The sequence below is a fragment of the Paramacrobiotus metropolitanus genome, unplaced genomic scaffold (genome assembly GCF_019649055.1).
Source record: "Paramacrobiotus metropolitanus isolate TYO unplaced genomic scaffold, Prichtersi_v1.0 Parri_scaffold0000004, whole genome shotgun sequence".
Classification (NCBI taxonomy): domain Eukaryota; kingdom Metazoa; phylum Tardigrada; class Eutardigrada; order Parachela; family Macrobiotidae; genus Paramacrobiotus; species Paramacrobiotus metropolitanus.
In genome coordinates this window covers 17,891-30,224 of record NW_026570224.1, presented here as the reverse complement: position 1 = coordinate 30,224, position 12,334 = coordinate 17,891, and the positions used below count along the sequence as shown (strand labels likewise).

The window sequence follows — 12,334 nt, the reverse complement described above, 5'->3', positions numbered from 1 at the left end:
GACAGACATTGCTCATTTTTTACCGGAACCGTCTAACGTCACTTAGTGGATAAAAAACGTCAATAATTAACGGAACTGCCGCGCATTAAGTGCTGCACTAGGATGTGGTTAAGAATGGTTTACTCGATGAGCCAAAGCCAACGTGAGTATGCCGCTGCTGCAAGAAAGCGGTGTGCTGCTGGTTCGTGAAAGATCATTCGCCAGGGTGATCATCGACAGGCATCTGTCAATCTACTAAGCGGATTGGACGCGATAACGCAATAATAACGCGGCTTCAGTCATTGGTACAATGGAAGGAGTAGAGAAGTTTAATGAGCTCTTTCTGCTGCGACGTTAAAAGTTTTAACCGTGTTATTAACACATATATCATGATAATATTATATGCATGTTTACTGATTTGTACGTCTTGGTCGTTTATTAATAAAGTTATTGTATTGGACGCGATGCTGCTACACCTGTGTCCTGTGATAATTGGTTAACCGACAACGATCTGAGTTTCGCACAATGCTATAGTCGGTAGCGTATTAAAATGAATACTACGGTTTGAAAGCGACAGTAAAGATAGAAAAACATCAGAAAACGGTGGGATACTATGAACACCGTTGAGAAGAACATGTATAACAGGTATAATTATCAGTGAACATACATGTATTATATGAATGAATTCGTTTATACCTGGCATTCCGGGCCTGGCACGGCCATCCAAACCCGAAAGGGCCATTCTTTTAAACACGCGTATCAATAGGGTGTGATACTTTAACGTACACCTGCCGTGCGTTCGATCTTATTCACATATAAAAGACAAACTTCTCCCGATGACAATTTTGGAACCTGGCGAATGGTTCGCTATCAAATGACTTTCTTAATAATGATAAAGCCTCTCTCAAACAACATACCGTAACGGAGAGGCATCGGTCTTATTACTGCAGCAAAGTACCCACGAATTTGCGGATCGCGCTCCTGGTTAGATTTCTGACAAACAGCAGCTTTGCGCCAAATTGTTGTAATCGAGTAAGCGGTGTCTGTATCGCATTGTTGCGGAAGCGTACTGACAAAATGCCGGCTGTTGTCTGACAATGCCCATACGGGTTTATTAATGGCAGCGACATTACCGAGTACAAGGTAGTTTAATTCTGTTACACCGCACACAGATGCCGGTTAGCGGTTACTGGCGTACTGAGAATCGCTGGTTTTCTTTTACCGTCTACCAGCAGGTTTTTTCCAACAACACTTCACCGCACGTTTTTTGACTCATCATGCGCACCATTCATAACACTTCCTAGTGTTGTTGTATTGCACGTCAGTTCCGCTAAATGTTTTATTTAATACGCCGTAGGTATTCAGCACTACTGTAACTCAACTCAACGATCTGAGCTAATTCACCGTTCGGGATATTTAAACGTCGAGGCTGTTTATTTTCTTCCTAACAGTCGTTTCCGCCAAGTAGAGATATAATGAACTTATATAATATCCGAAATTAAGCAAACATTGGTTACTTTAAAAATCACATGTTCTTCGGTTGCCTTTTGTGATTACATTTGGATAAAATTATATGCGCCATTCGTCTGTGTTTGATGACCTGAACGCCGGCAAAGGGAAAATGTCGTTTCTAAAACCGGGACCGTTGAATTTTCTGGGCGCCGTGCAGCTTTGCTGCGGAATAGCCGTTCTTGTAACGGAAATCGTCTGTAAGTCTCGTTTGGACAAATAATTTATTTCTGGATTTTTTGACAATATTTTCTCATAATAAATTGTTTTAAACTCGTTGAAGGAAACATTGCTATCAGAGATACTTCGATTGCTGCCTTATATGGGCTCCCCTTATATTACTCTCCCTTATCTGGGCTCCCTAGCAATATGAGCAACCCTCTCCATGGGCGGTTACGTTATTACTCACACTTCGCAGCTGTTATCAGTGACTGAAAATTGTGACTCATTGAAAATTTTGATTTACGTATTTAAAATACTTAATTGATAATTAAAAAAATAATTTGATATAAAATTTTGGCATTTTTCAGTTTATTCGTTGGCAAATCCGGTTGAAATTAATGAAAATTATATGTAAATAACATACTTATATAAATATAATTCGGATGTGAAACTTCGGAATTCTTTGGTGTGCTCACTGGTAAATCCGGTTGAGAGAACATGTTACGAAAAGAATATGTTACGAAAAGGGTTCTGCTATAAATCCGATGAATATAATTTGACGGGTATTGCTAACTAGCCGGGAGCCCAGATAAGGGAGTGTAATATAAGGGGAGCCCATATAAGGCAGTATTCGAAGTATACTACAGTAAAAGTATAGCTAATTCTCAGTACATACGTCATACCGTTTCATACGTCAGAGTTTCCCGTATTCCGTGCATTTTTACAATATTATGGATCCGCGTACCGGACACCAGAAATACGGTATTCTCAACATTGTCCCACATGGCCATATCTTTTCAAAATTAATTCATTACGAGTCCGTGAAAAATATCGCGCTTAATATCTATACACGGGATTAATAAAAAAATATCAAGTTTTCTATATTTTGAAACAGCGCAGAGAATGTCGTGTCGCGGGTATTCCGTACGCGGATCCTTATTGTGAGCTTGTCCGAATTGCGAAAAACGTCAAAACACTAATAATAAACGGCGCGCCGATATGCGGCAAACAGAAGAAACTGGGTTTCCTCTGATAAACGCTTCGAAGACTAATGAGCCGATGAATCTTTTTCAGCGTTATCCTTCTTCGGCTTCACTTTGACCCGCTTCTCAGCCCTTCCTCTGGGCATCCTGTACATCATCACCGGCGTCTTCGGCATGGCGGCCGCCTCCAGTCTCCGCCCCACCGCCCAACCCAGCCGCTGCGCCCTGGTGACCTCGCTGGCGCTGAGCATCGTGTCCTTTCTATCAGCCATAGCCCTGGTCATCTGGCTCTTCGTCTTCCTCACCACCTTCAACCCGGCGGATCTAACGGGAACGCTGCGTGTATTGGCCGTCTATATCGCCACCTACACCGCCAACATCGCCGGCCCGCTCCTGGCCTTCCTCTGGCTGATGATCATCGTTAGCAGTGTCATGATGGTGGTGGCCGGAAGGGGCGTGTCGCAGCTCAACCAACCGACGGTGGTGGTCACGCAGATCGCCCACCCCGGGGTGCAGTTTGTCTACTCGAATAGTCTGAATCACCCGGAGAAATATCCACCTCCCTACCTTCCCTAAATGTCCCCAGGAACAGCGTTATAGTTTGAAAGCAGTGATTGTTGGACTGTGATTTTGGATTTTTATTTTTATGCACTCAACGGATTCCGGATGTATAGTGTACAAAAAACGATGACGATGCGGTTTATTAGAATTGCGTGGCTTCAACACTTTTATGGTGTTTACTATTTAGCCCATATTGGGTAGTGAAAACATGTTTATTATAACCATAACAATGCCGAGAACGATGCTGTTCACTTAAAGAGAGCATATGAGTTAGTGGTGCGATTCTGTTTACGGTACATGGTGGTTATGGTTCACATTGCCCTTGACATTGCTTATGCCGCTAGTAGCCGCAAGCAACAGCAAAATGAAACCTCGTTTTTCTCAAGTGTTTTTTAATACTAAACAACATAGCGCTCGGCATCGCTATCAAGCAAATTTGCAAAAAATTGCAAATTTGCAAATTTATAATTTCATTTACCGTGACAAAGATAAGGTAAGAAAATAAAAAACAGAAGAGCTATAGAAAACGTAAGAAAACAGGAAAGCATAGGAGAACGTAGGAAAACATAAGAAAGCGTACGGAAACACAAGAAACTTTAGCAATTGGTGCTTCACATGAAGATGTTATCTTCCCAAGCCTTTATGGCTTCGTATAGTGCTTGTTCTTTTAATCAGCGGTTTCGACAGTCAATTTTTAGAACTACCAGAATGAAATTCTTGCCTTGAAAGAGTATCTCACTCTCGGCCGACCGCTGATAATTCCCTCGTCAGAAAAACCATATACTTTAATGGTAACTTTTGAATTAGACTTAGATATTACAGATGATCTCCTTGTTTTATAATACTTACGAATATGAAACATTTAGATATAGATATAGAACATCATTTTGAATTTATTTCGACATATACCACATAACTGGTACTACATAAAAAAACGAACATCCGAGACATACTTTCTCATGAAAACACCAACATAATCTGACCAAAAAATCGAATTGGATAATGCGTCAGGAGCGTAAACGGTGAACTGACAGAGTGCTAAATATTCCAAAATGCCAGCATGGACAGCAAAAGCGGCTACTAAATGCATCAAAAGCTAATTACAACCAGGATAACAAGTACAATGATGGATGTCGACATCCACGCATTTTCCGCTAAATTTGCGTTCCGGCCATGGAGCTGCATAGAGCAATAACTCATCTGCCCTCTAAAACATTTAAAATCAGCACGGCTTATTTGCGTGCATATGATATGTTTCGTCGCACATTATTTTCCTTCATTCACGTAAGACCATTCGTTATCAACAAAACGCTATCAACAATTCGCTACCATATGCATAGACTTTTGATACACCACCCACAAAATTGCTGTGCATGTTGACATGCAGTTACTAAGAAAAATATCTTGTATTAAGCATTAGGTTTCTGTTACGAAAGCATTTGGCCAAAACAAATTTGAGAATCGTCACTTCGACAAGAAAAATTTTGAATTGTTTTTACGAGTAAAACTTCAATGATCAGTACAGTGCAGAAACACCACGCTGATTTACTATCTTTTATTTTTTCTAAATACAACATTTAAAAAATTAAATAAGAAAAAATGCTTGCGAAAGGTGGCAAAGCGAAATTCAAAAACGTAATAAGCTTATCATCAGCGCATCCCTAATTACGCAATAACTTATCGTCAAAGCACTTGCATGTCGACATGCAATCAGGCGATAAAAGAATTAACAAAACAAAATTTTAGTACGTTAAATCTGTCATTGTTGCACATTAAGAAAACCTAAAGAAAAATTGTTTGCATTAAAAATATAACTTGATCGGTTTCTTACGTTGCCTAATTTTCTACTCACGTTTTCAGTCCACAAGAAAAAACAAAAGTTATGGTTACAAAAAAAAACTACTTATTTCCATAAATCAAAACTCGTTGTGTGATTTTCTAGCCAAAATAGCGCTTCATTCTACCCTTCGATTACCTGCTGCTTTACTGCATGTCGTCATGCACAATCGTTCAGCGACGCAGTGCTTCATAAGGATCTGCAAATAAAAAATACACAATAATTCGAAACATTTTATTTTATGATGCTTGGTGTGAAAGGCTATTCGCTTAGCTCTTACCTTAGGACTTCTCCAACATTGGTGTGGGTCCTCACATCAGTGCAGACTGGGCTACGTGCTGCACCTGCTTTCAAAACATGCCGCGCCTGACAAGCTCCACGCACAAAATAGCAATACGTGCAGTGCTTGCAATGACCATTGACGTTTTAAAATCTAATTTGGCTGTCGACAGCCATAAAACCAAAAAAATCGTCGAGGACCAAAACAAAATCACAAATCGTCTGGAAACACCGTGGTAAGACTGCGAGAAAGTCGAGAATCGCCGTTACTAAAACTGGCTGTCGAAATCAATTTGAGCGCAACGGCGTTGAACGTGAACTGGGGTTGAACATTGAAATTGCCTTACAGCAAATCAGAAGCAGCATAAAAGTGGCCTGTAGTTAGCGTAGTCTGCAGCAAAAGTATTGCAATCACCGCGTGTGCAGTTCGCGTAATTCTTTAAACTTTGTCGTTAAAGCTTTGCTTCCAACATGCTCATTCATTTTTTGTAGCAATAACTGCAAGCGCTGGTACACTACTTAATAGTTAAAAATTAAAAATTAATTAGTTAAAACTTGCTTATAACTAGTTAATTTGGCGCAGTTTGCCTCAAAAGACTTTTGCTTTTTCGTTTTTACGACTTTTGCTTTTGAGGTAATAATTCTTGTCGGTCGACGGATCTTCTTGTTCTTGCACAGAAACTATGTGTTTCATAAATGATTACGTAACAAGGTTTGCAGAAAAACTTTGATACTTTATAACGGCTACATGGATCGAAATCGCTTTTTAGGTTATGTGGCGAGGCGACCAATGTCGGTCGACCGACAAAGCTTTCGCTTTAGATGCATTATCTTAACATTGTTATTTGCATCGAACGGTGATAATTTCATGTTGGTTAAGAAAATAAAATTTAGCTTATGCTATCGCCAACATAGACGGCTAACTTAGATACAAATTTTGATGTTGATGTAAAACTTGATTTCTACTCGGCTGCCAAAACTATGCCGAGGATATATTTTGTGATAGATTGCGGAGATGTTCGATCATTTTGATGTACTTTAGAAAATACATTTTGACGAGGGTAACCCGGTGCGGACAATTGCTTTTCCCGTTCCGACTCTTCCGAGGCCGACTATCGTTCTGTATAAACGCGATTACGCGAATATGTGTTTAGTATTTTCATCCGTTCAGTTTATTAGTTTCTCCAGATTGTCTATCAAAAATTTTTTTCTAACAGAAACTGCACATAAAATTCTTTGCATCGCATAACTAAATATAGTTCGCTGGAACAATACGTAAACGAGATAAAAAAAAAAACTAAAGCCTGGTTAATATCGAATACCCGTTAAATGTCAACCAATTCGCGGTGGCTGGTTTTTATACGTGTGTTCCGGCAGCAGGAACGCATGGTGCGGGGAAAATCTGTCCGGAGAGGACCGCAGCGAGCGGGCGTCTGTGGAGGGGTCCAGGGTTCTGATGAGACTTCCAGCAAACAGGGGAAGCCGGCTCTTCACGGGATGGGGCGGGAGACGCGGTACGAATCCGCCGGCTGCCGTCATCCGGCGAGCCGACAACATATCTGTACGAGCGTAGCGATTAATATCCGACCGTAGTTGTAACGCCCGATTGGCAGCTGATGCCGGAAACACTTGCGCTGCATTCGTCGTCTGTTTGGAATCCTGGAAGGGACTGGCGTAACGGTTAACAAAGGCGGAGATGCCGAGGATGTAGAGGCCGAGAAAAACATTGACAGACACGGTCAACTTTACCGGCGTCATGGTTCTAAAAATACAGCACGAAAGGTCAAGAAAACAAGAATACAAGCACTGGATAGTGGATACGATATAAGCGTGGACGGCGTATAATGCTTCGCGGCTGTATCGCTTGCTACAGAGACAGACCGTTTTATACCAGGTTTTGGAATACTCGCGACTGGATGGGCAGTATTGGCTCAGGATAAGCCGCCTGGTTGAGAGCAGATTTATTTCATGTTTATCTAGATTTTCCTAATGAACATCAGGTTGATCTGATTAGCGATAATGCAAGGTAACGAGCTTAATAAATATGTCTGGCAGCAGAAATGTGGAAACCCGTCGGGTTGTGCCAGATATGATTTCTCAGTAGCGTGCCGGACTTAAAGGTCGTCACGGCATTTCGTCGCCTATTCGTGCGGCAGCCGTCGGTAATAATACATCTGCGATGAGGGCGTTGTAGAAGGTTGTTGTCGACATTTAGGCAATTAAGTGTCGCATGTGATGACACTAATGCAGATCCACTGGAATTCGATTAACTCGTGCAGATGTTTCCTGCTGGCCCCATCACTAATTGGTCAGGGCGGGAAATCTCTAGCGCCGGTTTGACGCGCGATTTATGCGTGCTGGTACTGACTCTCTGAATTGTAGCGCATGTTCGTGCTGTAAATCGTATTTATGAAGTGTTGCTCCACTGGTACCAGCCCCTCCTTAAGTAGGTGGTTCTGTAAGGGAGACAGATCCAGATTCGTTAGTACAGCGAGCTTAATGCATTGTCGTCTGATCAGTATGACTCGAAGTTCAGTTTCGGATTTTAACCGCTCCCCGGAGACGAAATTTTATTAACTGTAAGAACGTGCGCAGCAAGGACTAAAATACCCTAAAGATGGGAATTAATCCCATTCCACTTATACCGTGGCCAGTTTGAAACTGATCAACAGCAAAGAATAATAATACAACAAACTATCTGTACGAATGAATGCTCGAAGCTGCATTATGATCACCGGAAGACACCCGGAAATGGTTCGACGTAACCAAACAGGTTAAATCATAGCGCAACAAAAAGAAACCAGCAGAAAACTATTGATCAATAGGATATAGCAGCACAATATAACCGAGAAAATGGAGATTGGAGTGATTCTACGCAGAACGTAATAGTTACGATTAGTTAAAGGTAATTGTGCCGGTACACGGTCAAACGGTACCATCAAGCCTGCCCTTTATAGAGTTTGGGGAAAGGGCAGCGCGTCGCTTGGTTGCCGCCTCAATGTAACGTATCACGATGCGGGAGCAGGCGGCCCAATGACCACCGCGCTCCGCTGCACGATCCATTCGTGGACCGCGGCATGCGGCCGGAACCAGCACTCCACGTAGCCGTTGACGTCGGCGGTGGTGGACTCCAGAGTCATGTAGAAGCTGGCCGTGGCGCCGGGACGATAGCTCTCAAAGCGATCGAACAGCGTTAAGTACGGCCGGCGCAGACCCGTGGGCCACAGCGCGGCGTACGGCGGTTCGGTGGGAGCGTACACCACCTGGCCGTTGTGGCGCCACATGAAATGGTTGCGGAAATTGTCCACTACGGCGTCGGACAGCGGCAAGCGGACGTTGCAGGGAATGGTCAGGTTCTGGCCAGCGCGAGCGGACTGCTGCGCCATCGGCACCGGCACAAGGACCTCGCTGGCCCGGCTGACCAGCGGCAGCAGCGTATACTGCGTGAAGACCATCGGCGGCTCCGGGCTGTAGTGCGGGCGGGGGACGGCGTCCACGCAGACCACCGTGCCGCTGGACTGCAGCGTGACGTTGACGATGGTCAGGGTAAATGTCGGGCTGGAGATAGAAAACCGGTACTGTTGGCCGCCCGTTTTCCGGGGGACGACGCGACCGCCTTCGAAGATGGGCCGGTTCTGGTGCAGCCAGGCAATGCTGCGGACGTCCTTGGCGGCGGGGACTTGGCAGTCAAACGACGCGTCCTCCCCGGGGCGGGGACGTCGCAGCAGGCTCTCCGGGGGGTTGGACGGAGGAAAGGTCAGAGTCACCCGATCCTCTTGCCGTTGGGAGCGCAGCCCCTCCTCCAGGATATCGTTAACTACAATTTAAGCGACCACTTGACGATTTGCTTTTTATCATACACATATTCTAGGATGGCTGACTTTTATAGCCTACAATCAGACCAAAAAACATACTTTTGGTATTTGTAAAATTAGTTTTAGAAAACGTTGCCATCAACCTGTTAAGAAATCTCCGCATAAAAGGCTTGGCTAGTGGAACGAATGATAATAAGTACTCGTAAAATAACGATATACATTATAGAATAACCATAGTAGCCATCCATCCAATATTTCCAGTGGCTTTCGCGGTATATATTGCTTACGGTTTCTGCTCTGGGATGGAAAGCAAGCTCTGGCCAGCCGCTCTTCACCGCGATATGACAGCAAATATACCCATGTCGTCACTAGCGGCGCGTAGCTACACCGCATCGCGATGCTTTGCATTCGTGCTAGATGTACGATGGTCTTCGAAGAAGATACCGCGAATCAGCTGTCCCGATGGTTTATAGAAATGTTTTCACTGGCATTCAGTTTGTCGGTTTGTATCTTTTTTGCTGAACACGTTAGCGTTATTTAGATTCCTATAACAAATTTTACGAAGCTTTTAAATCATCAGGAAAAGGAAAACCCGCACGGAGGAAAGAAGAAGGAAAACTAAAATCAGATTTCGAAGCAGAATCAGCAGCTTCCGATAAAAGTATCCAGTCACGCTCATGGTAAGCTGATTAGAACAGATAGCCGCAACATGGTGAACCGTTTAGCAACATTCAACCACTTTAATATCTACGCTTAAATTAATTGTAAGAACGCATCAAGTCGGTCTACAATATTTTAATAGCTAAAATAAAGAACCAGTAGCGGACAATTAATTAAGACGATATGAGCAGCACAATAATATTGAGACAATGAATTAGCAACAGAAGGAGTGATTATGCGCATTGCGGAGACCGGAATCGGTTGTAATGCGGGAAGTAACCTACTGGGCATCGGATTATCCTACCGCTACACAGTCAAACGGTAATATCAAGCCTGCACTTCGTAGAGTTTTGGAAAGGGCAGCGCCTCGCTTGGTTGCAACCTGTCACAAGCAAAATCAGTTTTCTTAGTAAAAGATTAAGCTACCGCAGATGCTACGCAGTACTACATAAACACAGCCAGGTTTACAATGTTATTTCTTTGTAAGCATGACACGCGACATTTGAATCCTTTCCATCCTGTTATGCCGTGGCTATATCAAATGCCGCGATAGACATGCAAAAGAGCACGACTACTGGCCATCAGGTGTACGTTGCATTGCGTTCTGCTCACCAGTTCTCCGGGCTATATTGTGCCTTCTCGAAATCGACCACGTGGAAGGTATAGGCATGCCGCGGTTTATCCGACGTATTATCTTCGGTTTTATGGATGACATTGCCATGGATCAGCACCAGGGTCCCCGGGGATGCCGGTGCCGCTCGATACCGTTCCGGAGGAAACTGGACCTCGTCGGGTGCGTCTCCGCGCGTAACGGTCAGATTGCCCGGCGACGGGTTCGGGTTGCGGACAAACCGACAGGTTGGAGGCACTGTGTATGACATGAACGAAATTTGTGGGAGTACAGCGTATTTCAAACAGCAGGTGGATCCTGATAATTAAAGTTATGCTTAAAAAAGTGAATTACCATTTTGTGTTCCCGGCATAAAATGCAAGCATCCATTCTCCTCCGTCGCCTCGTCCAACGCGATCCAGAATCCTAGCAGTTTTTCCGGAGGATCGACGTACAGAAATGTGGAATCCTGGTGCGTTGCTACTTTCTGACCAATTACTACAAACCCGAATCTTTTACAACCGCTCTTTATAGATATGTGTCTGTGCTGGGGTAAAAATCTCCTGAAGCTTCGTACTTGGATTTTTAAAAAGGTACATGCTTTGCACCAGTCGGGGATCGACGAGCCCCAGCTGCCGGCAGACATCCTTGATTTTGTCGCTAAAAGCCATTTTTTTGAATACTGGTTCCAGCCAACCCAGAGCGTATCCTAGAACACAGATTAACTAGGTACAATTGCAGTACCTATGTTATTCCTTAACGGTACTGGCAATTTTACAATCTGTAATGCAACTGTTTGCCATAAAACTAATATTATTGCAGTAACTGCATGCAGAGTGCGGAAATATGTATAAAACTGTGGGAGACCGATAAAATCGTCTGCGATACTGCTGACTCTCGTTCTTACCGGCTCTGCTCACTGAACGATCCTTCGGCACCGTCAAGCTCCCGTCTTCCTTGACCGCTTTGGGTTCGAAGAAGAAGCGCAGCTTATCGCCGCTGGTCATGAAGTAGTCATCGTAACTTCCGCTCTTCGTCTGGCTGTTCTCCTGATCCGGATGGTGGAAGATATGCCGGCTATGCTCTTTGGGATCCATCTCGTTTATTATGCGCGACATGGCACTTTTCATCTCGGCAATCTCTTGCGCCGAGAGAAAATTAGGGATAACCGCGTAGCCATTTTTATTGAACTGCAGAAATACTAACAGTTCAAAAGCAACGAGTAACCGTACAGTAAAGTGCCAACCTGCTTATAATTTTTTCTAAGCCTAAACAGTTCTACTGCGTTTCCATTTCTAAAAGAGATTCGGTTAAAAGTAAAGCAAGTACGAGCGAACGCTTACTGCTTATTAAAGAGCAGTATTCACTATTCAGTACGATAGTGTATCAATGCGAGAAACAGCACCAACACTGAGATTCTCCATCAAATTGTTGGGGCTTACCTCTTGCACGAAATTCGCTTGAGCCATTTTTGCGGTTATTAATGTACGAAAAACCTTAAATCCAGCTGATTGTGAATTTTCTTGCACCCAAGATTGCCGGAATACGACTGCTAATAGTGAAAAAACGCTTACTAACGACTGCTAGCATACTTCTAGTAGGAGTGCATCAACATCGCTGCAAACCAGTTGTCTGCGCCTGCGGAAGTTGTCTGCTGAGTCTAAAACGCGATCAACACGCGACACTTTTAACGGCGTTTTAACGGTAGTTTCCACTGGTAAAGCAGCTATCTGTGCGGTATTATCTAGTTTATCGGCTGAGTATAAGTGCGATATGTAGCTTGTACTGATTGGTGAGTTGTACTTACTCGTACAAGAAAATACTACACTGCTCTACGTAAGTTTGAACTCCCGTACGTAGAAGTCAAACTCTTGAAAACATTGCTGATTGTGAGGATAAATGCATGCGTACTGTACAGATACGGTACATCGTTGAGCAA

At 43.6% G+C, this 12,334-nt stretch overlaps 3 protein-coding genes and 1 long non-coding RNA gene across 4 annotated transcripts; 1 reads left to right on the top strand and 3 right to left on the bottom strand.

Annotated features, from left to right (window-relative positions):
* The first annotated feature begins 1,335 nt into the window (after positions 1 to 1,335).
* LOC129602786 (uncharacterized) lies at positions 1,336 to 3,563 on the top strand. The gene is made up of 2 exons (XM_055501936.1): positions 1,336 to 1,688; positions 2,725 to 3,563. The coding sequence occupies exons 1-2, from the start codon at positions 1,553 to 1,555 to the stop codon at positions 3,207 to 3,209; spliced, it is 621 nt and encodes a 206-aa protein (XP_055357911.1). The 5' UTR covers positions 1,336 to 1,552; the 3' UTR covers positions 3,210 to 3,563.
* Positions 3,564 to 4,142: 579 nt separating this feature from the next.
* On the bottom strand, positions 4,143 to 5,535 carry LOC129580649 (uncharacterized). The gene is made up of 3 exons (XR_008689374.1): positions 5,312 to 5,535; positions 5,170 to 5,230; positions 4,143 to 4,401 (listed from the first exon to the last, which is right to left on the bottom strand). It is a non-coding gene; the product is annotated as an uncharacterized LOC129580649 (long non-coding RNA).
* Positions 5,536 to 7,917: 2,382 nt separating this feature from the next.
* Positions 7,918 to 9,694, bottom strand: LOC129602683 (uncharacterized). The gene is made up of 2 exons (XM_055501785.1): positions 9,413 to 9,694; positions 7,918 to 9,127 (listed from the first exon to the last, which is right to left on the bottom strand). Exons 1-2 carry the CDS (start codon positions 9,531 to 9,533, stop codon positions 8,319 to 8,321), a joined length of 930 nt encoding a protein of 309 aa, XP_055357760.1. The 5' UTR covers positions 9,534 to 9,694; the 3' UTR covers positions 7,918 to 8,318.
* A 211-nt stretch (positions 9,695 to 9,905) lies between these two features.
* Positions 9,906 to 12,070, bottom strand: LOC129602684 (phytanoyl-CoA dioxygenase domain-containing protein 1 homolog). The gene is made up of 6 exons (XM_055501786.1): positions 11,838 to 12,070; positions 11,303 to 11,585; positions 10,973 to 11,104; positions 10,750 to 10,893; positions 10,398 to 10,653; positions 9,906 to 10,167 (listed from the first exon to the last, which is right to left on the bottom strand). The coding sequence occupies exons 1-6, from the start codon at positions 11,862 to 11,864 to the stop codon at positions 10,113 to 10,115; spliced, it is 897 nt and encodes a 298-aa protein (XP_055357761.1). The 5' UTR covers positions 11,865 to 12,070; the 3' UTR covers positions 9,906 to 10,112.
* Between the last annotated feature and the right edge of the window lie 264 nt (positions 12,071 to 12,334).